The 27,229-nt window shown below is 36.3% G+C and overlaps 2 protein-coding genes and 1 pseudogene across 14 annotated transcripts; 2 read left to right on the forward strand and 1 right to left on the reverse strand.

The window, feature by feature from the left end:
• The first annotated feature begins 1,860 nt into the window (after positions 1-1,860).
• On the forward strand, positions 1,861-20,941 carry LOC117162966 (uncharacterized). 8 transcript variants are annotated; one of them, XM_076622751.1, is made up of 5 exons: positions 1,861-2,400; positions 2,706-3,630; positions 15,896-15,981; positions 16,835-16,959; positions 18,023-20,941. In XM_076622751.1, the coding sequence occupies exons 2-5, from the start codon at positions 3,575-3,577 to the stop codon at positions 18,557-18,559; spliced, it is 804 nt and encodes a 267-aa protein (XP_076478866.1). In that variant the 5' UTR covers positions 1,861-2,400; positions 2,706-3,574; the 3' UTR covers positions 18,560-20,941. The 8 variants fall into 8 exon arrangements, with proteins under 8 accessions (XP_076478866.1, XP_076478867.1, XP_076478871.1 ...); XM_076622752.1 differs by having other exon boundaries at positions 3,463-3,630; XM_076622756.1 differs by lacking the exons at positions 1,861-2,400; positions 2,706-3,630 and adding exons at positions 12,572-15,114; positions 15,216-15,455.
• On the forward strand, positions 20,451-26,939 carry LOC117162964 (survival motor neuron protein-like). Of its 5 annotated transcripts, XM_076622745.1 has the most exons (7): positions 20,451-20,538; positions 22,733-22,813; positions 24,392-24,574; positions 24,700-24,814; positions 26,148-26,445; positions 26,567-26,637; positions 26,706-26,939. In XM_076622745.1, exons 2-7 carry the CDS (start codon positions 22,733-22,735, stop codon positions 26,762-26,764), a joined length of 807 nt encoding a protein of 268 aa, XP_076478860.1. In that variant the 5' UTR covers positions 20,451-20,538; the 3' UTR covers positions 26,765-26,939. The 5 variants fall into 5 exon arrangements, with proteins under 5 accessions (XP_076478860.1, XP_076478863.1, XP_076478861.1 ...); XM_076622748.1 differs by lacking the exons at positions 20,451-20,538; positions 22,733-22,813 and adding an exon at positions 23,134-23,274; XM_076622746.1 differs by lacking the exons at positions 20,451-20,538; positions 22,733-22,813 and adding an exon at positions 23,785-24,211.
• Positions 21,350-23,022, reverse strand: LOC117163883 (adrenodoxin-like protein 2, mitochondrial; annotated as a pseudogene). The gene is made up of 4 exons (XR_013059545.1): positions 22,874-23,022; positions 22,346-22,458; positions 22,049-22,181; positions 21,350-21,681 (listed from the first exon to the last, which is right to left on the reverse strand). The product of XR_013059545.1 is annotated as an adrenodoxin-like protein 2, mitochondrial (transcript).
• Positions 26,940-27,229: the final 290 nt, after the last annotated feature.

Consider the following 27,229-nt stretch of genomic DNA (forward strand, 5'->3'; position numbering starts at 1 on the left):
AAATCTGTCGAGAGCGTGAAAGGCTCGCGGTCACCGGGTTTCTCCAGTTCTGTCGCTTTTAACGCCGAGTTCTTCCGCTTCGAGGATAGAAGCTGCGAAATATCGAGGCCATTGTCCAAAGATTTTCAAGAATATCCGATGCAACGTCTTGAAATTTACGAGAGCAAGTCTGATAAATTCTTATCTCTGGTCCATTCGTGGCCAATTTTTTAATACCCTCGTAACTTGTAACGACAAATAAAAATATCGGTACAGGCCAATTTTTTTTTGGATAAAATCTTGTGTGAATTTACAAAAAATACGATTCTTCGTTTAATTTTTTTCCCTTATTGTCTTTACATATTTGGAGTTTAAACGCGTTATAAGTACGTTATTTTTTTTTAACATGATTACGTAGAATTCTTATTCTGAATAAATTATTTGTTTCCGCTTCATAACTGTTTCTAAATTACAGTGCATTTAATCTTGAAATGCACAGTAACATTTTATACTTTTTACGTTCTAAGGAATTTTCAGGATCGGTTAAAAATTAAATTACAGTAATGGTAATACTCAATATTAATGTCAGACGTGGATACTTCACTGTTTTGTATAATAATTTGTTATCTTGGCATCGATCAAGGTATTTAATATACAAAGCGTACAGATTAATAAGAATTTTAATTAATCCTTCTTCTATAGTATTCACCGTTCTTTTCGAGCTCGTACCATTTCAAATAGACTTTCGAATAGATTTCAAAGATTTGTCTGTTCAAATAAAACGCGATCTTTTTTATTTCCCTATCAGTCGTCCCGTTACTGTTCCGTTGTTTCCAACAGATTGCAGATTCGTTTAAAAAACATTTGTAACGAAAAACAAACCCACTCGCAGAAATGTTATTCAATATCGCATTTATAACTTTCATAGACATCCTCCTCTCATTGCTATCATTGTAAACAGATTGAAACTTCGTTTGCAAACACTCGCGATTAAAAAAAAAAAAAAAGAAGAATTAATCTTAAACAATTTTATCTTGTGTTCCATTTATAATTTTCATAATTGTCTTCCCGACGTTGTATCATTTTAAATGGCTTTTTTCTATCCATCTATGTTGCAGCGAGATCAACGGTCCTAATTACTAAATTGCACGATGTGTTCATACAAATTCACTTTTTATGAACGCGATGAAACGAAATGAAACCTAAGTAGAGATTTGTTTTCTCATCAAGTATAACGAGTTTTATACTTTGGATAGATTGCCTCGTTGTGAGAAGGTCTTAATCGTTTATAATTGCGATTAAGTAATTGCAATAAGTCATATTTTTAAGAAACGTTCTCACATGCTGTCACACACTCTAATTAGAAAAGGATCATGAAACATTCGGTTTATGATATTATTTGTTTGTAAATCTTCCTGCTTCCGGAAACTTTTTTAAATATGAAAATATTTATATACAAAATTAAATATTTTTTTCAATATCAACACTTCTTGCGTTTATGTTGTCCTAGTCAGAATTATATTATTTCGTGTATCCTGTTGCTTTTTATATGATAGTCCTCCCGTTGGCCGCGGATTCGTTATCAAGCCTGAGGCCCTCGTCACTAGTGTCACTATCGACAATAAAGGTACCCCACGCGCGACCGGACGATGAAGAACTTCAACGCAGAACCGCTACCTCCCGCGAGCCCTCCCCGGGAGGGCGCCTCGAGCTCGGACTCGGAGATTCAGACTCGACATATATATTATTATATATATTATATATACTATTATATCTATATAATATATGTATTTATATCTATAAATATACGTATAAATATATCTATTTAAAAAAATAAAGTTGACCTTCATATATCGCTAATAATATCGCGTGCGTAAAAAGAAACTGATTACATTTAATTCTTTTTTTACATTTATTTATTTTTTATTATTATTTTTTTCACAACTAATTACATTCAATTATTACATTTACATACATTTAACTATTATTACATACATTTACATACATTTAATTATTATTTTTTTCATAATTATATCTCGTTTGAAATATTTTTCGACATAATTAATTGTTTCAAAAACACATACTCCAGCCTTCTAAATGATTTATTTTGCGTATTATACGAATTATTCCATCTATAAATAAATTGTTCTCTATACACACAAACACGCACACAGTCTGTTAATTACACGAGTTAATTGTATCATTTTTCTCGATAAGTTGACAGAGCAAGGAAAATGAGCGACGAACCTACCTACAAACTAATCTACTTCAATGCCGGTGGTCGTGCCGAACATATACGGTACATATTTGCATATACTGGCATCGAGTATACCGACGAGAGGATCCCCGAAGAACTCTGGCCTGAATAAAAGGATTGTAAGCGTGAAGAATCGATTTTTACTATCATTGTTCAACTCTCAGGTATCTACCATTTACTCAAACTTTTCTGTATATAAAACTTTCGTTTCACGTGCAGGCTAAACTTACTTAAAGTAAAATTTCATACGGAATAAAGTCGAACTTTTCATTAAGTTTTGCTTCCGTAATATCGTGTTTATCGAATACCAACTTAATTCACTTACGATTCTCGAATTTTTGTGTTGCAATCTTTATTGTTTTCAATGAATCGAAGCATTTCGAATATTTTGAGAAAACCATAAATAGGTGACTTAAAATAGGAATACAAAAATACTTCTACGTTTCTCGTTAATTTAAAAACTTTTTAGGACTTGTCGGAAAAAAAGGATAAAAAATTGAAATCAGTTCGGAAATGAACAAGAACATAGCTAAAAAGTCGAAAGAACAAAGCAGATATAAAATTCGATCTTCCGTTGCGACATTTCTATCGTAAATAGTATAATAAAAGTTTTACGCAGCATAGTCTTCGATATAATCTTATATGTCGCTTGCAGATAGAGAAACCAAAAATCAACGTAAGTCTGTAAATCAATCCTGTCGGTGTAAAACACAAAATTACGTTCGCAAGAGACATTCGATTTATATTCCTTGCATTTCAATTTTCATTACAAGAACCGTGTACATTTTCTAATATTTTTTCCGTGTCTGGTATTATGCGACGTGAATTTTTTATTCGCAGTTGTAAGTCCACTATCATTGCATAAGGTCTTCCCGCAAAACGATACTGATCGTTCCTCGTACATTCAGTACACCGCATCAGACAGATTCGTTCCTTTCCGTGAGAATTACAAATTTTATACTCGATCTTTTATCCTTGATTTTAAAAACTTTAGGTTCTTCCCAACAGTCAAAAACACGCGATACCCTGTCCATCGTAATCGTAAGAAAAGAAAAAAAGGAGAAAGAAGACATTTCTGTATTTCTTTACTAGGCCATGTTGATTAAAACCGAAATGATTTCGATTCATCTATTCACAAGAACGCAACGGCCTCGGAAGCTGTGTTGTGATTTCCTATCGATCGTTTCCCTCTACACAGTGTTCATATGAGCCATGTTTGTTCTTAGCAATGCCTTATAAAATGCTGCCTGTGCTGGAGATAGACGGGAAACCGGTAGCGCAGAGTAACGCTGTAGCGCGATACTTGGCGAAGAAGTACGATTTAATGGGAAGGAACGAATGGGATGCGATGATATGCGACGTGCTCGTCGATACTCTTGGAGATTTGAAGCAAGGTGAGTAACTGATGAGATGACTTTGCATTTGTCTCACCACAGAGACAGACGTTCAAGAATTCATTGTGAAAAGACGAGTACAAACAATATACGTATGTCTTTCCGTTAAGCGAATGTTACAGTTTGTTTGCAAAAGTCAGTTTTTAGATTATAGAATCGTAGATAGAATTTAGAGGATAGAAACTTTTAGTAGTCACTTTTAGTTTAGTAAAGTCTTATCGACAATAAGCAGACTACGTTATGATACAACGATTCCAACTGAAGATTTCTATCGACATCACGAATTCGATGGCTTCCAAATTTTCTTCTCTGCAATCTCAGACGCTCAACTCGAAAGAATCTTTTAGATCCCCCGACAAACACTCGACTCAGGTTATCTATTATCGTAATCTTCCTACGGGATTTTTTTTAACTGCGTTGCGTTAACGAATAACGGGATAACATCACGTTTCTCTCAACGCCTTTCAACGTTCTACAACTTTTATTCTTTGCAAATCCCTGTCTCTATATGATAAACGCTGGTTATCCGCGGAATTTACGATTTCAATTTCTTTAACGAGATATTTATCATATTACACAATTCCTGTAAATGTATTTGTAATTATATCGCCGAAGAATTGTATTTAATTAAGCTATGAAGTTGTGGAATCGTGAGAAGGATTATTTTTATAGAACTGTCTAATTTCCATTCGACATTGATTCAGGATACACATTACTCTTTTTTACATAATACCAGTTTTGTCATTTTTAATTAACAAATACCTCCAAAGGTTGAAGTTTCTAAAATTATCCATTAAATTCTGACAATAAAATAAAAATCCAAATTCTTCCTAAAAAGCTAGTGATCTTTAGTTAAGAGTTCGATTTTTCACATTTTTCAAGGTAAATTAAAAAAATTGTTTAATAGAGGAGGTACAAAATAAATGTATACAAACCTTTTTTCAGACGACATGGGCGGACTTCGTGTTTGCAGCGGCCCTTGAAAATTTCGAGTATATGTTTGGGGCATCAGCTTTGGATAAATATCCAGCTCTTCGAGCATTGAAGAGAAGGATTCATAGAATACCGGCTATTTCTGATTGGCTGATTAGGCGCCCATACACAAACAGCTAAAAAGCTAAAAACGTGTGGAAAAAAGATGACCAGTACACCAGTATATATATATGTAGTATCGTGGACGAAAGGCCTAAGAAATATCGGGCGAACTATGAACAATGTCGCGAGAGCCGAGGCGCCGTCGGGCCCATCAATGTGTCATCGGTTTTTTCAAGTGCATAGTTTCGTGGAAAAGACCTACGTGACCCTGGCTACGAGCGTCTGCAAAACACGTGTGCGGTGGGCCTAGGAAAAAGGCAATAGAATGCGACAACGGCCAGAGTGTGAGTCGAGAAACAGAGTGTGAGTCGAGGAGCCGAGTGCGAGTTGAGCGGAGACAGAGTTTGCGAGTGGCGTTGCCGAGAGAGTGTTGATTGCGTTTTGGTAAAAGTCGAGTCGCCATCTAGTTATTTAGTTGCGCTGTTTTCTGTACATTTGGTGTGAATAGTTCAGGTTGAACAACAATCGTCTTTTTCTGTCCGATTAACATCTCTATTGTCCATTCTTTGTAAATATACTATATCACGATATTACATATATGTACGCTGGCATCGCTATGTTGGTAAATGTTCGATGTTATACGTGTCGTAAAATGTAACAGTTCTATTTAAAAAAAAAAATTTCGTGTCTATGAGTACGTTAAAAGTTTAACTATAAAAAGTCTCATCTGAGCTGTGCTCCTTTATGGAAGGTATTATTGTGTTTGAAAGAATACAATATATAATAAATGTATGTTCTTTCGAAAAAAGTTCGAAAATTTTCTTTCTTTTATCCGTACTTAACTTTTTAATAAAATGCACGATTAATTCTTGTGTCTCGTTTAAACAGCTTTTGGTCTATCGTTATTTCGAATTATTTGAACATCGTGTGAATTTACTATTTAATTTTACAATATCATTTACTATATAATTTTACAATATCATTTACTATATAATTTTACAATTATAATTTTACAATATCAATAATTTACAATAAGTGAGGGAAAAATCATTGAATGTTATATCTAGATGTCTATATACTATTTTAAACAATACTTAGTTTCGTCTCTTCATGATACTTACTGGCAATACCGAGTACAAATACGATGTTCTTTGAAAATAAAAAATGGATTTGAAAACGTTAATGCACGTTTTTTTTTTTATTTATTTGTTGAAATTACAAACAATTCTCGCGTTGAGAATTTTCAGTAATTTTTCTGGCGTGGCGCAGTGACATGGCTGTTTATTTACAATAAGTTAATACTTATTATAGATAGGTATAATTTATAAGTATTATAAGTAAGTGCATATGCTTAATTTGGATAATTAAATGAATCTAACGTTTAGGTCTAGCGGGTAGTGCCTCTTCAGCCTGCGAATCTGGTCCGTCGTATCGAGTAGTCCAGTGATTAGGGGGTTTCGGTGTTTGTTGACTCTTTTGCTATATCTGTCGCTATATTTTGCTATTTCCTCTTTGACTGTAGGTATCTTGAGGTCGCGATGGATGGTTTCGTTGGTAACATACCAAGGTGCGTCTATTAAGGCTCTTAGCGTTTTCGATTGGAATCGTTGTAGTATTTCGATGTTGGAGTTACTTGCTGTTCCCCATAGTTGGATTCCGTAGGTCCAGACAGGTTTTATTACGGTCTTGTAGAGGGTAATTTTATTCTGTATGTTTAGTTTGGAGCGTCGGCTCGTGAGCCAATAGAGTTTTTTTAGTTTGTCCTTTAGTTGCTTCGTTTTATCTGAGATGTGTGTCTTCCACGTTAGTCTCCTGTCCAGGGTCATGCCCAGGTATCGGACTGTGTCCCTGCTAGGAACTGTTGCATTGTTGATGGTGACCTGGGGGCAGGTTTGTTTTCGGAGCGTGAAGGTTACATGTGAGGATTTCTTTTCGTTGACTTTGAAACTCCATTTGTGAAACCACTTTTCCATGGAGTCGAGACTTCGCTGGAGAGTGGATGAGGCTATTACCGGGTCTGCGTGGGTAGCTAATAGCGCTGTGTCGTCTGCAAATGTCGCTATTGTTATATCGTTTGATATAGGTAGGTCGGCAGTGTAGATGGAGTACAGTAGGGGTCCGAGGACACTACCTTGGGGTATGCCGGCTTCTATTGGGAATGTTGCGGAAGTGGCGTCTAGGCATTTAACCATGAATTGTCTATTGGTTAGGTAAGATTTTAGGATGGAGTAGTAGGGGTGAGGTAGGATCTTTTTAAGCTTGTATAGTAGCCCTTCATGCCATACTTTGTCGAATGCCTGTTGGATGTCTAGGAAAACCGCTGAGCAATATTTTTTCTTTTCGAGTGTTTGGCTGATCGTATGAGTTAAGCGGTGGATTTGCTCTACTGTAGAATGATGTTTTCGGAAGCCGAATTGGTGATCTGGGAGTGTTTTCAAGTTCTCTAGGATTGGAAGGAGTCGGTTCGTGAGCATCTTCTCGAATAGTTTGGACAGGGTAGGTAAAAGACTGATTGGGCGATAGGAGCAGGTTTCGTATATCGGTTTACCGGGTTTAGGGATGAGGGTAATCAATGAGATTTTCCAGGCCTTAGGATAGTGTTCCAGGCGAAGGATAGCATTAAAAATCGATGTGATGAGTGCTATCCCTTTTGTGGGAAGTTCCTTGATTGCTTTATTGCTTATTAGGTCGTGTCCTGCTGCTTTCTTGGGGTTTAGGCGACTGATTGTTTCTATAGTCTCTGCAGAGGAGAAGGGTTCGATAGGAGGGGACATTTGGAAGGGGGTGTGCAGGTATTCAGTAACGTCCGCGGCGGCTTTGGGGGAATGGGGTTTGAATACTTTTGACAAGTGTTTAGCAAACAGGTCGGCTTTTTCTATAGGGCTTCGCGCCCATCCACCTTGCGGACGGCGGATAGGTGGGATTATTTGTGGGGGGCGTGTGAGTTTCCTGGAGGCCTTCCATAGTGAGTAGTTGGCGTCGGCTGTGGGGGATAAGCTGACGAGGTATTTTTGGAAACAGTCGTTAAGGTTCTGGATAGCTTTCTAGTTGCGTTGTTAAGTTTGCGTTTGTCCTCCGGTGTTCTATGGGTCTGCCATACTCTTCTTAGTCTACGTTTTTCTGATATTTTTTTTAGTATGTATTGGGGATATTCTTGTTTGCTGTTAGATGGCTTTGTCGGTGTGGAGAGGCGGATTGCGTTTATTATGCTCGTGTTTAAGTATTCCGTGGCTGCTTCGATATCTTCCTTTGTTTTTAGTGGGGTGAAGGCTGAGGTTGAGTGTGTAAAGACTTCTCTGAAGAGCTGCCAGTTGGTGTGTTGGTTGTGAATGCAGCCATTAGCTGTATTCTGCATGATTGCTGTCTTACATGGGAGATATTTACTTCTCTTTCTTCGATACTGTCGGGTAGGGATAAGCCGTAGGGTCTCGCTGTTTTACCGATTAGTAGTTCCAACGGGCTTGACTTAGTCACGCGGTTGGTGGTACAATTGAAGGCCAGTTGTAATTCCCCGATCGCGTCTTGCCAGGACCGCCCGGTGGTTTCTATTGTTGTGTTTTTTAGCGTACTCATAATACGCTCTACCTGTCCGTTGGCCCTACTAGCTCCGGTCGCAATTAAATGGATTTTAACGTATTTATCTTGCCAAAAGTCTCGAAATTCTTTGCCCGTAAAACATCTTCCCTGATCCGCTATTATCCGGCAGGGAGTGCCGAACAAAAATATAGCGGACTTAAGCGCTTTAATGGTGTTAATGGAGTCTATCTTACGGGTATAGTGCAAGTATACGAACTTAGTAAAGACGTCGACCAACTCAATGACGTATTCCTTCGAATCGTTTTTACCGCTTAGTTTGCCCGTTATGTCCATATGAACCGTATGCCAAGGTATACTGGTCTTATGTATGGGATGTAATTCGGCTTGTACTCTACCCGAACTTGCCTTTGAAACTCGACAAGCATGACAGTTCTCTACGAATTTGCGAACATACTTCGCCATTCCTTCGAACTAGTAATACTCGCACAGTTTCTCAAGCGTTTTATCCCAACCTAAGTGCATAATGGACTGGTGCACGTGGTTAATAACAGACCACCTAAACCCTCTCGAAACGATGGGCAGGCAGAGAGTTCTACCTTTTCTCTGTATTTTACGATGAAGGGTGCCGGACCGTAACTCATACGTATTCGCGACGTCTTCCGCGAGCTCTTCGTTCTGTAATTTATCGACGATCTCAGAAATTTGTGGGTCGCGACGTTGTTCCGCTAGTAGCCAATCGTCGAAGATTTCGGTTAGGTTAATTTCTTTCTCTACAATTTTGCTGAACGTACTGCGATCCAAGTCTACGGGATTTCGTGAAAAGAAATCTACGTGGGCCATTCGTTTACCTTCCCGGTACATAATGTCAAAGGTAAAAGTTTGCAGGTAAGCCCACCATCTGTAAACCCTGTCGTTCAAGTGTACCTTATAACTGGATGCTTTCAGGGAGTTGCAATCGGTGACAACGAGAAATTCTCGTCCGTGTAAGTAATGACGGAAGTGCTTGACGGCGTTTACAACTGCTAACGTTTCCAATTCGTAGGAATGATACCTAGACTCCGCAGGGCTAGTTCTTTTGCTGTAATATTCCACTACTCGATTTTTACCTTCGACCCTGTGCATTAAAATGGCTCCATATCCTTCCGAGCTAGCGTTCGTATGTAGTTCTATGGGGTAATTGGGGTCAAATATCATTAGCACCGGCGCGTCAGTCAGGACGGAAATTACCTTTTGTCTTATCTGTTCGTGCCTATCCGTCCAAGGTATATTCTTGTTATTCGAGGTAAGTGCATACAGGGGTTTCATTACTTGTGAAAATTTGGGAATGAAGTTTCGGAAATAAGAGGCCAAACCTATGAATTGCCTAAGTTGTGTGACGGTCGACGGTGCAGGTAAAGAACTCAAGGCTTGTATTTTACCCGGGTTTGGACGGACTTCTCCGTTACGAATTACATATCCCAAGTAGAGTACCGATGTCTTTAAAAAGGAGCATTTTGAAAAGTTAAAGGAGAATCCGGCTTTCACGAGGGTATCTAGCGCGGTGCTCAACCTTTCTAGGGCTTGATCTACTGAGTCGGCAATAATTAGGACGTCGTCCAAGTAAACAACAACGAACGAATACGCGAGGTCGTCTAAGGCGTTGAGAATGGCCCTCTGGAAAACGGATGGTGCATTTTTCAATCCGAACGGCATAGTCACGTACTCGTATTGCCCGTCGGGTGTAACGAACGCCGTATATTCCGTCGAATTAGGATGAATGGGAATTTGGTGGAATCCGCTGGCCATGTCCAGGCTAATGAAGTATCTCGCCTTCTGCAATCTCGCAATTTGATCCGCGATGAGGGGTAGGGAATACTGGTTCGCGACCGTATTTTTATTTAATGCCCGAAAATCTACGCACAGTCTATCTGAGCCGTCTTTCTTCTTTACAAGTAAGATAGGGCTCGCGAACGGTGAGTTGCTCGGCCTCACGATTTTTGCTCTAATTAACTCGTCTATTCTCTCACGCACTATCCTACGCTCTTCTTCGCTAAGTCGGTAAGGACTTCTTTGCACGGTGACATTAGGATCGATTAACCGTATTTCTAACTGGCCCGTGCTTACGCGAGTACGTGGGAAGCCCGTAATGAATGAATTTTTGAATTTCTCGAGAACAGAAATTAACCGACTTTTATCGTTACCAACCACGTCAGTGTCAACCGCATTGATATTGATCTCGTCTTCGGAGGTTTTACTACAGGCATTAATAGTCTTCGTTTTACAAATATCGACGCTATTTCGTGTAATAGTTACATCAAAACCCTGGCTTAAGATCTCGCGGCCAATCATGATATCATAATGCAAGTGACTATCGGCCAGAACGTGAAAGGTTATCTCCAATGTAAAACAGTTAATGCGTACCGTAGATAAGATCTGGGATGTACTCTTAACGCAGGTGTTTCCTATTCCTCGCATAACTACTATATCTGTCGTTCTCCTACCGGAGAATTTCGGAGCGACAGATTCTCTAATTAATGAGCGCTCGGCTCCGGAATCGAAGTAAAATGGGAACGACTCACCCAGATGACTTAAACTACCGGCTGGGGACTCCACCACGCAGGAGTTGACTTTACGCTCATCCTTGGGGCCTGGTCTACCGTCCCGTCGTGCCGGGCAGTTAGGTGCGATATGGCCTTCCGCATGACACCTGTGGCAAACCGCCTTGGACGGTGCGGCCGGTCGGCTTCCTTCCTGGCGTCGTGCATCCCTCTGCTGTTCGTTCTGCATCCTCTTGCGGCAGTCCTTTATTCTGTGTCCGAGAGTACCACAGTAATGACACCTCGTCTGGTGGCCCGATAACTTGCGTCGCTTAGCTTCGGGTTCCGCCGGTGCATCTCTCGGCGAAAATGTCGACTCTTCTTCGTAACAAAAGGGTCGCATTTCGCTCAGAAATTGGTCCTCCGTTCTGATATCGCTCGTGAGGGCCAATCGTTTAAGACGTTGGTCGTGTGGAATTAATATGTAGAGAGTGACAGCGTTAAGTATTTCGTCTAGCGTAGAATGTTGCCACCGCGTCTGCAGGAGGGAACGGACATGGCCGGCAAACGCCCCCGTGGATTCGCCCACTCCCCGCGGTTCCCTGGATACCTTGATTAACGATGAGGACGTCGTCTCTCGGCCACCGAAATGTATAAGGAATCGTTCCTTAACGGTAGACCAAGTAACCTCTCCGTCTCCCGTCATTCGTGCCAGCCAATGTGCTGCAGAACCCTGTAGAGAGTCACTTAAGGCAGAGTGTAGCGCGTCATCTCGTAAGGGGTTGTTCTTCATGGCCCTACTAACAGCCGCGCACCACGCGGCTGGGTCGGCGCCTGCGACTTCTGGGTTAAAATGTGGTAATTTGGTGGTTCCCGTATTTGGCCTTTGCATTAGCGTATGAATTAGGTTGTTCATGACAGCGACCTGCCCTTCCAGCGCTCGAAGCCGTTCTGATCCCACTTCTGATGTCGGATTGGCACTGGGAGTGGGGTTGTGAGCGTCAAAGGAATCTTCTCGAGGATTAGCCATTGATACGGTACACACAGGTGTAGTTTATTGCAATGATGGAATTAGTACAGTCTCGACAATTGATCACGGCGGTTCGGCACTCGCGACACGAGTGACCATGCTCTCGGGCTCAATAACGAATCCGCGGCCAACGGGATGACAACAGAACGTACTTACAAAGTCTAAGTCTGGTTAAAACGTGAAATAACGTTACTCTTTTATCGATGAGATCGCGAGCGAGAATGGCTTTCCCGTCCCGATGATGCCACAGAGGAAAACTATAATGGGGTGTGTCTAAGGATACGAGATCATCGGATTCGTCGAGAAAAGCCTTCGTTCAGAAAGTAAGGGAAATTGGCGTTGCTGCTAATTGGTCAATCTCCATATCGGTGGTTAGAAAAAGATGCTAGCCGCCCTCGAGGGAAAGTTGCTAGCCGCCCTCGAGGGAAAGTTGCTAGTGGGAGACGCCGCTCGTTGAAAAATATGTCTCCCCTATCTTCCCGTAGTTGGGACAGAGACTGTTTGTCTGTTTGAAGGACTTTAGTTAACTAAACCTTAAGATTTATAACGGGCCCTCGGGCTAGCCGAACATGTACTGCGGAGACGCATCGACATCTGGCAATCATCTTACTCGAAGAATAGGGTCTGCGTGTGGCGAGCCACGGGACAGAAACCGTTGGAATGTTTACTGTCGCGTGTCGCCACGAATATTTCTTTTAAGGAGAGCTATAGAATTACTCCATACCTTTGTTAGACAAAGCGTTCATCCCGTGACCGCGGCTACGTTCGGCGACTGACTGTCGCCTCGAGCCCAAGCTCATTATCCCGACTCTCGAACAATTACAAACGGGTTGAATAACTACAATTGTTCAATTACAGCTATAGTAGATTCTAGGTTACAATGTTGCGGGATTATCCAAAATTCCAAAGGCTCTGGTGTTCTTTCATCTCCGACATATATATATGTCGGGTTTACATTAGAATTAGGGTTAGGGGCGTAAAGCGAATCTTCGTTTGGATTACACGTCGTCGTTATGCAATAGAGAAGACATTGGCTAGTGCAAATACGATTACCATAGAACCCGCGGGTTCAGTAACGAACCCGCGGACAACGGGACGGTAGCCGTACGCACTCGCAAAGATCTAAGTCGGATTCTGTGTTAATAGTCGCTGGCGTTAATCTCTTTTTTTTGTCGATGAGACCGCAAGAGAGAATGACTTTCCGTCCCGGTGATACCCCAGAGGAAAACTATGACGGGATGTGTCTAAGGACACGAGATCATCGGATTCGTCGGGGACATCCTACGTTCGGAAAGTAAGGGAAATTGATGTTGCTGCTAATTGGCCAATCTCCATATCGGTAGTTAGAAAAGGATGCTAGCTGCCCTTGAGGGAGGGTTGCTAGTGGGAGACGTCGTTCGTGGAAAAATAGGTCTCTCCTGTCTTCCCGTAACTGGGACAAAGACTGTGTATCTGTTGAAGGATTTTAGGTAACTAGATATTAGTGTTTATGACGGTCCTCGGGCTAGCCGATCACGTACTGTGGAGACGCGTCGACATCTGGTAAACATCCTGCCCGGAGAATAGGATCTGCGTGTGGCAAGCTACGGGACAGAAACCGTTGGAATGTTTACTGCCACGTGCCGCTACAAATCTTTCTTTTAAGGAGAGCTATAGGATTACTCAATGCCTTTGTTAGATGGAGAGTTCGTCCCGTTGACCGCGGCCACGTTCGGCGACTAATTGTCGCCTTGAGCCCAAGCTCATTGTCACAAGTCTCAAACAAATACAATTGGTTAGAATGACGGCAAATCGTTTAGTTACAACTGTAAATTTTAATTACAATGTTTTTATGGATTTTCCCGAGGTTTCAGGGGGAAGGCACCGGTGTCCTCTTATCTCCGACATATATAAATTATATTTAAGAAGTTTAGGATAGTTTAAAGATGAAATAAATTGCTTTTTAAGTTTAATCTCTTACTTTCGACGAAATCAAGTTTCTCTGGAATTTGGTGGAGTTTAAGATTTGATATCGGTGTCGTTGGAGTTATGTGACACTTTAAGGTGGAATAAATCTAGCGAGGAGTTTAAGGTGCGGCAAAGGAGCGTGGAATGTTGCAATAGAAATTTATTGCAGTGTTAGTGCATTGGTAGATTGATCAAATTTACGTGTAGCGTGGGTAACCAATGGTAAATATTTTGCAATGTGTATAATTTCTCAGTAATCTGAAGCTTATAAAATCTATTGACAACTAATGGAAATTGTTGATTTAACAGATCAATTTTAAATTCCTCGTTAATCTAAATTTTTTTAATCCTATTTACAGCTAAACCTTACGACGAAAAATTAACGAAGTGGAATAAAAATGGCATTGTGATTCTTCTCGTCGTGTATTGGTGTCACATCAAATTTAAGAGACAGTTTTACTTGCGGATGTTGCATGTTACGTTGGTGAGGTCGACGAAAGCGTAAAATAGGAACTCGTCCGAAATACACTAACGCGGAAGGTTAAATTTAACGCAAAAGGCTGAGAAATTAGTTTAGAACTCGAAATTTCATTGGTACGACGCTCTTGAAACGCATTCAAAGAGGTCGGCGACCTCGAAAGGGGATGAACGCAACTGTTTCGTGGGAATTTCTTATTGTGGCTTATTTGGATGAAGCTGCTTTAAAATCAGCGCTGGATTCGTCTGTATTTTGCCCGGAAATCATAAAATGTTTAGGCCAGGCGACTCCATGTACAGAAAATGTTATGTCCACTTTTTACGTCCGTAGAATTCAACTCTTTACTACTATGCACTTCTTCTCCAAAAAAATATCGCGTTTCAATATTAAAAAAGTTTCAATAATATACTATCCATTAGAAGAATGATAACATGATAACCTTACAAATTATTAGTATTAACAAATTCTTATTGTCGTATAGAAATGCCAACTATTGCTTCGGTAAAACAAGCAAAGGAATTTTACAGGTAAATTTTACAAATTACAAGTCATCTTATAACGCAAAATACGACGTGTAAAATTGTCTCAATTTATTAATAGTATTAATAAATTATTATGATAAAAGATGCAGGAATCTTAGCCTCATGAGAAATTAGAGATGAAAATGAGTGGGAAAAGATTAATCACTGGTCCTCCTAAAAAGATGCAGTCCCATGGATAGATGGTTGTGCGAGTATTAAAGCAGCGCAAAACCGTTCCCCGAATTCTCATCCCGGACGTCGTACGACCAAAGACAAAAACAACTCACTCGAGGGCATTGCGGAGAGACATTCATCGAGGACACAATAGTATTATTCCAGGAAGTGCTAGTTCTTCCTAGATTCCGGTTACAATGTTCTTAACGCGTGGAAATTAGTCTTGACCAGGAAACATCTATAACGGCATGTATTTTCTGCCGTGATTGTAAATCTGTTTGGAACATGCGGTTTGTCCGTTAATCTAGGCGCTGTTGTTCAATTGAGTCAATATTATTTGTTGGTAGATTAGTGTGTGCAAGAGCGCTCTATCCATTATTGACCAATTCGAGCACGTATTGGTAAATTTCACACCGGCAATTACGGTGAAATCGTTCGTGGTCGCTGGAAATTAGCAGTATCGTTTGCGGTCGTGAGCTGATTGACACTGCGTGAGCGGGGAATTATGTGAAGCAGCTTTGCTTTGTCGTTTCATGCATTTAATAGGTTTACGGCGGTGGACAGAGTTTGTAAAAAATGAAGACAAGGTAGAAAAAGATTATTTTTCATTTTTTACTATTAGATTATTTTCAAAGTGATCTTTTCAGTGAAATATGATTGACAAAAAATAAGATCTATAATTGAATCATTATAGAAAATAGAATAATATTGATAATAAAGAAATAAAAATCAATTATAGAATAACATATAATAATAATAATAATAATAATAATAATAACAATAATGTGGATAGACTTTATGTTTACTTTTATATGTATAATGATACTGTTTGATCCTTGAATTAAAGTTAAGATTAACGTTGCGATTATGATTATCCTTTGTCTGACTAAATATATTTGAAGTATCAATTACAGTAGAATTTTTGAAAGATTCTTGGCTGTTAAACAAAAAACTGGTTCCTTTATATTTCGCTCAATTATCATAGAATCGTGAAACTGACTTTCACTTCAAATTTTGTCTGTTTCAGGAGTAACAAGTACCTGCAAAAATCATCCATCAGCCGGATATGTGCTGTCGGAGGGTTTTTCATTAGCATTCCCGTCTTTCTAACTGGTAAGAACCAATTCCTTCAATTCTGTCAACTTTAACCTTTTGAAAGATACTAGTACATAAGTTATACGTTTAATTTTTCTTGAATTCAGGCATGAATCTAAAAGATACTGTGAACTATCTCTGAGTGTATGAAATCAGTTTAGAAATCCAATGGAAATAAAGTTAATTTTAACGCCGAATAGTCATTATTTTTCTTAGAAAAATAAAAATGATCGTCTTTTAGGGAAGTTTTAACAGATTAATTTATAAAGAGCTGAAACAGAATATTCATGTCATGCATGAATACGGCTGGTGGATGGATCGAGATCTAATCTAAAGTTTACGTTGTGTCATGCTAGTTTACACAGCTATCATTCGCTCGATCGAACGTTAAGCTGTTGAACTCGATTCAAGACGGACATTTTGACTCTGTTCAGAAGAAAACTGTGTTTTAATAAATTTGACGGAATAGAAATTATGATAGACTACAATGTTTTTTTAATTATATCATAAAATTTATTTATTTTTTTTTAATGTCATGTTAGAAACTTCAAATACTGTCCAAAACTTCGAACGTAATCGTTTTAGAAATTTGTAAATTACTTAACGACCAAAAATATTGAATTCTCTATTGTCTGAAGATAGATTCTCTATAATTTAAGTAATTTATTCGTCGAGAATTGATATATAAAGACTTAAATAATAAATTAATTGAAAAATAATTTGCGACTAGTATTGAAAATTTCAATGAAAAGCATATGTATATAGTTTACGCTTCGAGAATTATATGTATTGAGAATATGTATTTGCGCTGATTCTTTGTCCCGCTTGTTATGGCAAACGTGTTATAATGATCCTCTAACAATGCTTTCAGGTATGATATTGTATACATTCATCCAGTTTCATTCGACGCCGGCAATCGTTGCGTCGGTTTTCATAGGCCTTGGCATCGTGTTTTGTGGATACGCAATGGTCCATAACGTCTTTGTGTGGCAGAGGGTAAGAACATATCGCTATTAAAAAAGAAAACGAACACGTTCAAACACGTCTAAATCATCTTTTATGTGTATTTTACCCGGAAATCATTTTATCGTGAAATTTTGTTTTTCAGAGTTACCATAATTTATCTGGTAGAGTTCATAAAAATTTTTCTGAAATCAATTGCAAGCTTTTAGGAAACCAGAATTTTTCACATTTTTAAGAAGCGTTATAATTATATTGCGGATCTTTATACGTTCGTGCGAAATTGAAAAGTACGCAAATGGCGCAAAATGCACAAAATGCGCTAAAATATACGTATATAAGAAAACAAATCTCGATTAAAATTTTATTTCTTTGATTATGTTCGTAAAACTACAAACTTGTATAAAAATACGCATTCTAGTTATAAGTGTTAAAACATTCGATCTAGTCCTTATCACATTCATGAAAACCTCCATTTAACCATTCGTTGTATCAACAAACATTCATATGCAAAACTTACCACCTACCACATCCTCCGCGTATTAATATAATCCCCTTTTATAAATTATACACTTTAGAATGGACTGGTTGGGTCAGAGTCATATAAGCTTACAAGTTCTCGAGGAGTTCTACCGAAGTTACATTTACGTTTGCATAATTTCACCGAAAAAGATACTCTGTAGAATGACAGGTTCGTTTGTTTATGTGATCCGCGATCGCAACTATTTCAAGGGGATTTTATAAATAACCATACACACGATATTCAGTGTATTTTCGTATTCTCGTTTATTTTTGGGAGATTTGTAAAACTGTTGAACAAAATAATTGAGTAACGATTATATTTGCTGAGAAAAAGTCTTTTTCTCTGTACCCCTCCTTCTACTTCAAGCATGTAGTATTGACAATAAGATTGACAATGGCTGAAAGTAATCCAAAAGAGTTTTCACCATGGTTATCGGTAACGAAAAAGATTTGAATCATCTTTAATACTTATTCCTAACTAGAATCATTTCAACTAAAATGTAAATTCTTATATTATAACTTTTTTAATTTGTTATGGCCCCTGACTACAACCTAACCTATCATTCTTATTTCGTAGGAGAAGACGAATGCCGTGAAGGCGTTAGCGCGCGAACAGTGCGAAGCGGCGGTACAGCTGCAGCGTCAGCAGCAGCTGCAACAGCACCAGAACCAGCCCCAGCTACAACAGCAACAACAACTACGTGGCCCGTTAACCATCCACCATGCTGGCTGCCCAACGAAAGTCGGGCCCGTGACGAACCAACTAAATACCAGCCACGCAATGCACGGCCGAGCTGCACAGTACCAACACTATCATCAGCATCATCATCATCGACACGTGTCAATGTCCCCACCGCCCTTGTTGCTCTCATCGCCAGCTCCGATCGCGGCGACGCACAATCATCAGAACGTGAGCGGACACAGAAACGTGGTTACGCCACCGGATACATCAGCAGATAGATCGCCACCGAGTCCTGGAAATAAGCTAAATAGATCGCAGCATTTGCCACGCGAAGCAACCGGCAGCGTCAGTCCTGGTCTTCCGGCTGCCACATTGGATCTAAGTAGCGCAGCAACCACCAATAGTCCGCATGAATTGTCCACGTTAGTTTAGAAATTTGGTCCGAACATTATATCTTCACATAGGATTGGAGATTAATAATTGATAGTTAATTTACACATCGATCTTTTTATTTGTAAATTGGGTCGTGGTTTAGAGTTGGTTTGTAAAAATTCGGTCCTAATTGTTAAATGATGAATATTGATTAAGAATAATAGGCATTGATGTACCAATCTTTTTTTAACTTATATACTTGAGCACACGCATTGGAGATTTCACTTTTATTCAGTGAAACAGCAACTTCATTACTCGCTTATTCAATACGGCAATTGCATATATTTCATGGACATTTTAACAATGTTTTGAATAATTTCTAACGGTACAATTGTGATGAAGTGAAAAAAATCGTGATAAGAAACAGAGAGAAAAGTTGCTCGTTAATATTGACCAGAAATAAAGTAATTTCTAAAGAATATCCCGAAGACGTCGTAGATATTACGAAAGGAATGATTAATTTATACCCGCCTGTATCTTGCCATTACCATACTATTATTATTATTATTAATATTGTTAGTAGTACTTGATTACATTATTATTAATATTAATATTATTGCCTTATTATTATTAATGTTATGGAACCTCTAGTCCTAGGTTACTTTCGCTGCCACGAAAGGATAAGATTTTCGAATTTTTAACTATTACGTGTAATTCAAGTTTTCCTGTTGCGCATGCGCAGTAGAAAGAAAGTTAGCGGAACTCAAATCTCGAACTATAGAGAGTTGAAAAGTAGTAAAAGTAAAAAAGCACGAATAACATTTGTATTTGTGCTGGATTAAGTTTGATAATTGAAAATTGAGTTTGATGATAACATTTTTTTCGTATTCGCTTTGGTAAATATTAGTTTTATTTAAAATTGAACAAAGCATTTTATGTTTTTCAAATACGGTACATAATCGTAATATCGAATTTTGTAAACTGATAGTAAGAAACTCTATAATTCGAGACTGGAACTTTGATCAAGTTCACATTGAACGTGAACTGACTTAATTTTGTTATTTAAGCGTGTATACTATACGTGTTTGTTCCTTCTTCTCTTGTGCGCAGGCTATAGCTTAATTACTTCCAATAAACGCAGTTATATCGAATCAATGACCGATACAAATTTAGATATTAGGATTATTTAAACAAGAGATTAAAAACTAAAAAGTATTGTTTTTATACTGCATATGTACATATGCAATATGAACGACAGTTTGTGTAATAATATGTACCACTCTTCTTAGTTTACTTTTGTATATTTTGCGACATTTGATACTAATTTTATGAGGAATGTACTTACACTTTATCTTTGTAATTAAATGTGAAATGAAAGAAAAGAAATGACATGAGAAAAGGAAATTCGATGTATGAGTATATACGAATTGACGGAATTAAAATTTAACGCTGTATTTAAATAGAAGACGTGAAATATCTTGTCATCTTAAAATAACTTCCTAATAATCATTCCTATTCTTTTACATAAAAACATTTTTCGACTGTAACTTAAGAAAAATGTCTGCTAACGTGAAACGTGCCAGAAAAAATTAACAACTTCCATTAAATTGGCAAATTTCTCATTAATATCGTAAAACTCGCGTTTACAAAGATCAGATCAGTGTACATAATATACAAAACAAATGCAGAATATATAAATATAGCACATACGTTCTGAATTATATTCGAATTGGGCAGGGTAACCAAGTGAAAATATGTAAATTTCACGATGTGTAATGTACACTTTATCGAACTTGTAAATAGTGTAGAAATAGAATATTTTACACGTAACAAAATATACAAACGACAATACACAAGTTAAATTATTTGTTAGATCCATGTATAACAAGCATAGTACAAAAGTGTTTTAGCTTTATGTACTGGTAATTATGAGAAATACCAACTTAATAGATGTATTTGGTATGTACCTAGTTAAGAAAACAAATTATTCTGAACAGATAAAGCGTTTAGTAGCTTGTGAAGTATGAATTTTCGAAAACGTAAGTATTTTATATCTAAGTAGTTAAGAAACGCGAGCAAGGGAAATCAAACAAAGGAACAAAGTTTTTTTGTTTAAAAATATTTAATTTGTTGTTCTATTATCCGAGGTTAGAAGCGATAATGTACAAAATCTGAATAAATAAGATTCCTCAATATTATTGAATTTTAATTCTAGGGTAAAGTAATATATCCGCATATTTTATTTATATACAATATGTATAAATAATGATGTGATTTGACTAATTTTGTTGAAAGAATATTTGTACTTTTTACGTAAAACTTCAGTCTTTTACAAACTTTCTTGTAATTAATAAACCAGTAAACACAATATTAATAAAATCTATTAAAATTATAAACAAACTCATAAGTTTTAATTTTAGTCCTTAAAGGTTGAAATATTTTGCCCCAATGTCGAGACACTTGTTTTAATCCAAAACATTACTATACTGAATCGATAATGTTGCATGTGCCACGAAAATGATGATAGTGTCAGATAACTTGTTGTGAAACGAAAAAGCATTGCATGTACATTTTTGTTGTTTTGTTGACCATGAGTTTGATGATCTTTTAAACTTGCCCACAGCTAAGAAATCAAACAGTATATCTAAACGAAATTAATTTCAAATTATTTTTTAGGTTCTAAGCTTTTATCTAATCTTTCAGAAGTTGCAAAATTTATTCCACAAGAGTCTTTTTTATCATAACCAAGTACACATCTTAAAACCATTTAAGTCTTCCTTAGTAATTTCTTCTTATCTTTAATAGTAACGAAAATAATTTAGATGAACGTTTTAAAATTGACACCCTGTATATTAAAAATAAAAGATATATTTTCTTCATAATTGGATAGGCTTTTTACAATGGCAATGTACAAATATCAAAATTGCAATTATACTATAACATATGTATATATATAAGCTTCACATTTAAACACAAGATTCTTTATTATATTTTTTTAATACCAATATTTTAATAATTATAACAAGGGTTTTTTTAACAAGAGATGTATAACATTGTATACAAATTTTCAAAAACCTATAGATAATTTCAGTTATGCTCTTGCATCATTAATTGTTGATGGAACTCTTACCTCAATTCCATCTAGTTCCTTAGACATTACTATTTGACAGCCTAGCCGTGACCTGAAATTAAATATTATATAACTGAATATGTCAATAAATATATTTATTGCTATACAAATTAATACTAATACACAATAAGATTTCTATTTATCCATTTGAAAATCAACATTGTAAATATGCTAATTCCAACATAGATTTGTAATGATTATAGGGTCATAAATAAAAAACTATGAAAATTTATTATAATTTCAGTTTCGTAGTATTCAGAGATAGCGATTTGAAATTCTACATTGAGATGCAGATTTCGAAATACCCAATACTAACCTGTTTTTACATAAATTTACAAAGAAAAATTCACTTTATAAAATATTAAAAGGTAATAGAATTAATAATGTGAATGATTTGATACTGATTATTATGAACTAACGTATCTGTTAATTCATATGCTCAATCCAACATGTCTAATTCTTCATCTGTTGGTTTGTCAGGAAGTGCATCATAAACTTCTTTCGAAAATATTAAATGGCACGTACTACAAGTTAATGTTCCTTCACAAGCACCTATATCAATTATATTTTAATATTACAACATACTTATATAACAAAGTATCAAAAGTTAAAAATAATAAGAATATTAAACTTGATAAAAATGAAAATTTTCAAATATTTTCTACCTCAAAATTATTTATTTTAAATTAAGTAAATTATGCTTCTTTAAAACATACCATATCCATCTAAATCAATTTCATTATTTACTACTATGTCTAATATAGTATCTCCAACTTTCCCTTTTGCTTTGATTCTCTCTCCACTTGCTTTAACAAACGTTATATTTACTCTGAAAATAATATTTATGAAAGATAAAAATTATCTCAATATAATTATTTTCTTTATTTTTTGTGTTTCTTCAATTAATCTTCTCTTAATTATACCTTAATTATATGTATCACTTATGATAATAGAAATAATTTAAAAATAAGATATACTTGTCTTAATAATACATAAATAAAATTCGTATATCATATATTTATAACAGTGTTATATTTTTAGTTGTTCATTGTCAATGTTGTTCTTATTAATACTATTCTATTAATACTATGTTATTTTTCTAGATGTTATACTCCTACAAAGAGAAAAATTTCTTAGACATTATTATTAGCATTATTATTTTGACACCAATTTTATATTGGAAGGTAAGTACTGAAATTCTATTAAAAAAAGAAGGAAAGCACAAGAAACTCTGTATCACTTACTCTTGTTTTTCTGAAAGTGGTTGCGTGGTCGATATTCCTCTTGTTGCCTGCAAAAAGGGCAACGTTGTGTTGCTTGTATATTTTGAATAATTTGATGCAATACCGAGAATTGATCTCGAAAATTTTTGTAATTGATTTACTAACGCCATTCCACTGTCATAAATATCATGAGTATGGGACACCCTGACCGAACACCAGATAAGTATTGCGGAAAATATCAATTGTAGATCAATTGTACTTTGTACAGAAACTTTTACGGCATTCTTCGGCTGGTATACTGGGACGTTCCTTTACTGTGATAGGTTATAAAACGGTTCCTAACACAAGTGACGTATCTCTACCGGACACGTGCTCTTCGGGCCACACGTTTTATGATACAAGACCAGCAAAATGATCAATATGTAATTTTACATATCTTACATTTTTTCCAAATGAAATATTGTTTTTATTAAACGTTTAAAACCTCAGGCAACATTTATTTCATCTGATTTCAGTTTTACAAATATATATCTATAATACATATCTGTATAAATTACGGTCTGGTTATATCAAACAGGGACCGACACTCGCTAGGGAAAACTGCCCAAAAATTGAATCGTAAAAACCAATATGAAAGACAACAAATTTCTCGTTCTGCGGAACAAATAGAAATGAGCAGAGTATCTTTATCTTTATCTGAGACATTCAAAGCGTATCACGCATACGCTAAACCTGAAGAAAACTTTCTTGTCTTCCATGTTCATTTTTCCCTTTCCATTTCCGAACGGTTTCTTCTATATTTATTTATATGTTCGTGATTGATGCTATTGACAACATACAACTAAGGGGAAATACGAATAGTAATAAATAGATGTATAATTCATTATGCAATTTTATAGAATTAAATCTTATTTATCTTCAGATATAAAAACTATATTTACCAGCTGAAACACTAACGCATATGCAGTATAATATAATCTACTTAACAATCTCGTTTTAGTTATAATATGTGATTAATTCTTTTGCTATTTCGCTATAAACAGTTTTTTGTGCATACAATATTTTTTTATAGTATTCTAATATATTGTTAGATATTGTAAAGAAAGTAAAATACAGTTATTGAAGTCTGGGAACATTCAATGTTAACCTTGCTTCAAAAAATAATCTTTCGAATGAATGGGGAATAGATTTTTAGTATTGTAGTTGGTATAATGTCATCATTGTTTACAATGTGTTAGAGTTAAAGAAATGAGACAAATTAATATTTCAGAAGCAAATTCAATATTTAAATGATGTTATTTTAAAATGGCAGATGATATGAATGTTCTTTTTATACGAGGAAATGGAAACGTATGTATGGTAATGGAAACGTAATGGTTTTAATATTATTTTAGTACAAGATCTTAGCATAATAGTAATTAACAGTATCCATTACCTTTTAGTCAATTTTTGAAAAATGACATATATGATAATTTGCAATAGTTTGATAATAAAATACTTGTATCGATATTAATAACGTATAATTTGCTATCTCAAAAGGATACAGACACAGCCAATGATAATGTTTGGGACGATAGTGCATTAATAGAAGCATATGATAAAGCAATAAATTTAGCAAAAGAAGAAGTTATCAAGCGAATGGGAATGGATGTTGGAAATTCTCAACCGAAAGAAAACCTACAAAATCTTAAGCAGCCTAAACACGCAAGTAAATTACACAAGGTTGTGATTTTGATAGAATATTACAAATTTGATACAGAATATTATTAAATATATTGATTAAGAAGCAAATTATTTTATTTTGCTATTTACTTATATTTATTTGTATACACATCTTTTCTCTATAGAAATGGATCATAGGAGCACCTTGTCGTGCAATATACTCAGAGGATGGAGAAATTTATGAAGCTATAATATCAAAAATTTACGAAAACAATGGCACGTGTGTTGTAAAATTTGTAGGTAATACCTTTAGCATGATGGTTATGTCAATTAAGAAATGTACTAAAAATACATATATATATATGAAGTAAAGGCTTTCGCATAGTCTATCACAGTGTCATTCAGCAGGTCCTTAACTGGGCAGGAGTACCTGTCAATGTCTATGGGGAGACCCGTGGGATATAGGGTCATGAACCATAAACATGCATGTTACTTATTGTTCATTATTAGCTGCTTGGAGCTAACAACATTTATATGTCGGAGATGAAAGAACACCGGAGCCTTTGGAATTTTGGATAATCCCGCAACATTGTAACCTAGAGTCTACTATAGCTGTAATTGAACAATTGTAGTTATTCAACCCGATTGTAATTGTTCGAGAGTCGTGATAATGAGCTTGGGCTCGAGGCGACAGTCAGTCGCCGAACGTAGCCGCGGTCACGGGATGAACGCTTTGTCTAACAAAGGTATGGAGTAATTCTATAGCTCTCCTTAAAAGAAATATTCGTGGCGACACGCGACAGTAAACATTCCAACGGTTTCTGTCCTGTGGCTCGCCACACGCAGACCCTATTCTTCGAGTAAGATGATTGCCAGATGTCGATGCGTCTCCGCAGTACATGTTCGGCTAGCTCGAGGGCCCGTTATAAATCTTAAGGTTTAGTTAACTAAAGTCCTTCAAACAGACAAACAGTCTTTGTCCCAACTACGGGAAGATAGGGGAGACATATTTTTCAACGAGCGGCGTCTTCCACTAGCAACTTTCCCTCGAGGGCGGCTAGCATCTTTTTCTAACCACCGATATGGAGATTGACCAATTAGCAACGCCAATTTCCCTTACTTTCTGAACGAAGGCTTTTCTCGACGAATCCGATGATCTCGTGTCCTTAGACACACCCCATTATAGTTTTCCTCTGTGGCATGATCGGGACGGGAAAGACATTCTTTCTTGCGGCCTCATTGATGAAAGGAGTAACTCTTTACGACCAGTGAATATTACGCGTCCGACTTAGATTTTGTGAGTACGTTCATCTATCATCCCGTCGACCGCGGATTCGTTATTGAACCTAGGATCATTGTCATTAGTTTCTCGAGCACCTAACTACCGCGGTTACTTGTCCAGTTCTATAATAATCGTATTTGCACTAGTCAATGTCTTCTCCATTGCATAACGACAACGTGTAACCCAAACGAAGATTCGTTTCACGCCCCTAACCCTAATTCTAATGTAAACCCGACATATACATATACATTTATGCACGGGAAATTCTAATACATTGCCTGTAAGGACAGTAACTGAATGGCACTCAGTCATTCTATTAAATGACAAAAATTTCTTTTACTCTGTGTTTAGGCTATGGTAATACAGAGAAAGTCGAGTTGAGTTCTCTTTTAGAATCAGAAGGTTTGCAAAGTCAAATAGCACAACAAAAGAAAGCTTTGGAAGAGAAATTCAATGAAGAGAACGACGAGACTTGTGAGACTAATTTTTCTACAAATGTAAATTCGAAAAAATATAATGTAGAAAAAATGGATTGTGACTCTGAAGAAGCAAATGCGTATAAACATCGCTTCATACCGGGACCATCTTTCAATTCGATGACTGATATAATGCCACCTGCACCTCCTTTACCACCACAATTAATGACCAAGTAAGTACAATTTAAAAATTCTAATGGAATGCTGAATACTTCTAATATTAATAAGTAATTTGGAATAAGTTTAACATTTTATTTGGAAAAAAAAATACGAAATTTTAATAAAATGTACTAGATTACCAGATAATGATACAGACGCACTTTCAAGTATGTTGATGTCATGGTATATTAGTGGTTTTCACACAGGTAATTATTTCACATAAGTATTTTATTGTATATTAAATTTTCAATGGACTATGTTATTTCTTTTGTAGGTTATTATCATGGTTTGAAACAAGCAAGAAACAATCAAGAGAACAGGAAGAACTGTTGATTATATCAATTTTTTCAATAACAATATAACGATAATATAAGATATTAAAATAAGATATTATAATAAGATATAAGATAAATATAAGATATTAATATAAGATAATATAAAATATAAAACTCATTGTATTTATTTACTTCAATTATTTGAAATAAAGAACAGCTTTATTTTCATATAAGACTTTATTTTTTTGAAAATAATTACTAAGATAAGAAAAACTAAAAAACATATTTTTGATAAAATACACTCACATATATATGTCGGGTTATAATTAGGATTTAAGGCGCGTAATGATCCTTTGTTTGAATTAGCCATTGTTTTTCGAAACAGAGAATATATTTACGTGAATAAACAAGATTTTACAAAATATTATGAATAATGAGTTTAATAAATAATAAGATTAACAAACGATAAGTTTAACTAATAATTAGATTAAAGATTAATAAGTTTAACGAACAATAAGAGGAA

Source organism: Bombus vancouverensis, chromosome 11 (genome assembly GCF_051014615.1).
Source record: "Bombus vancouverensis nearcticus chromosome 11, iyBomVanc1_principal, whole genome shotgun sequence".
In the NCBI taxonomy this organism is placed as follows: Eukaryota; Metazoa; Arthropoda; class Insecta; order Hymenoptera; family Apidae; genus Bombus; species Bombus vancouverensis.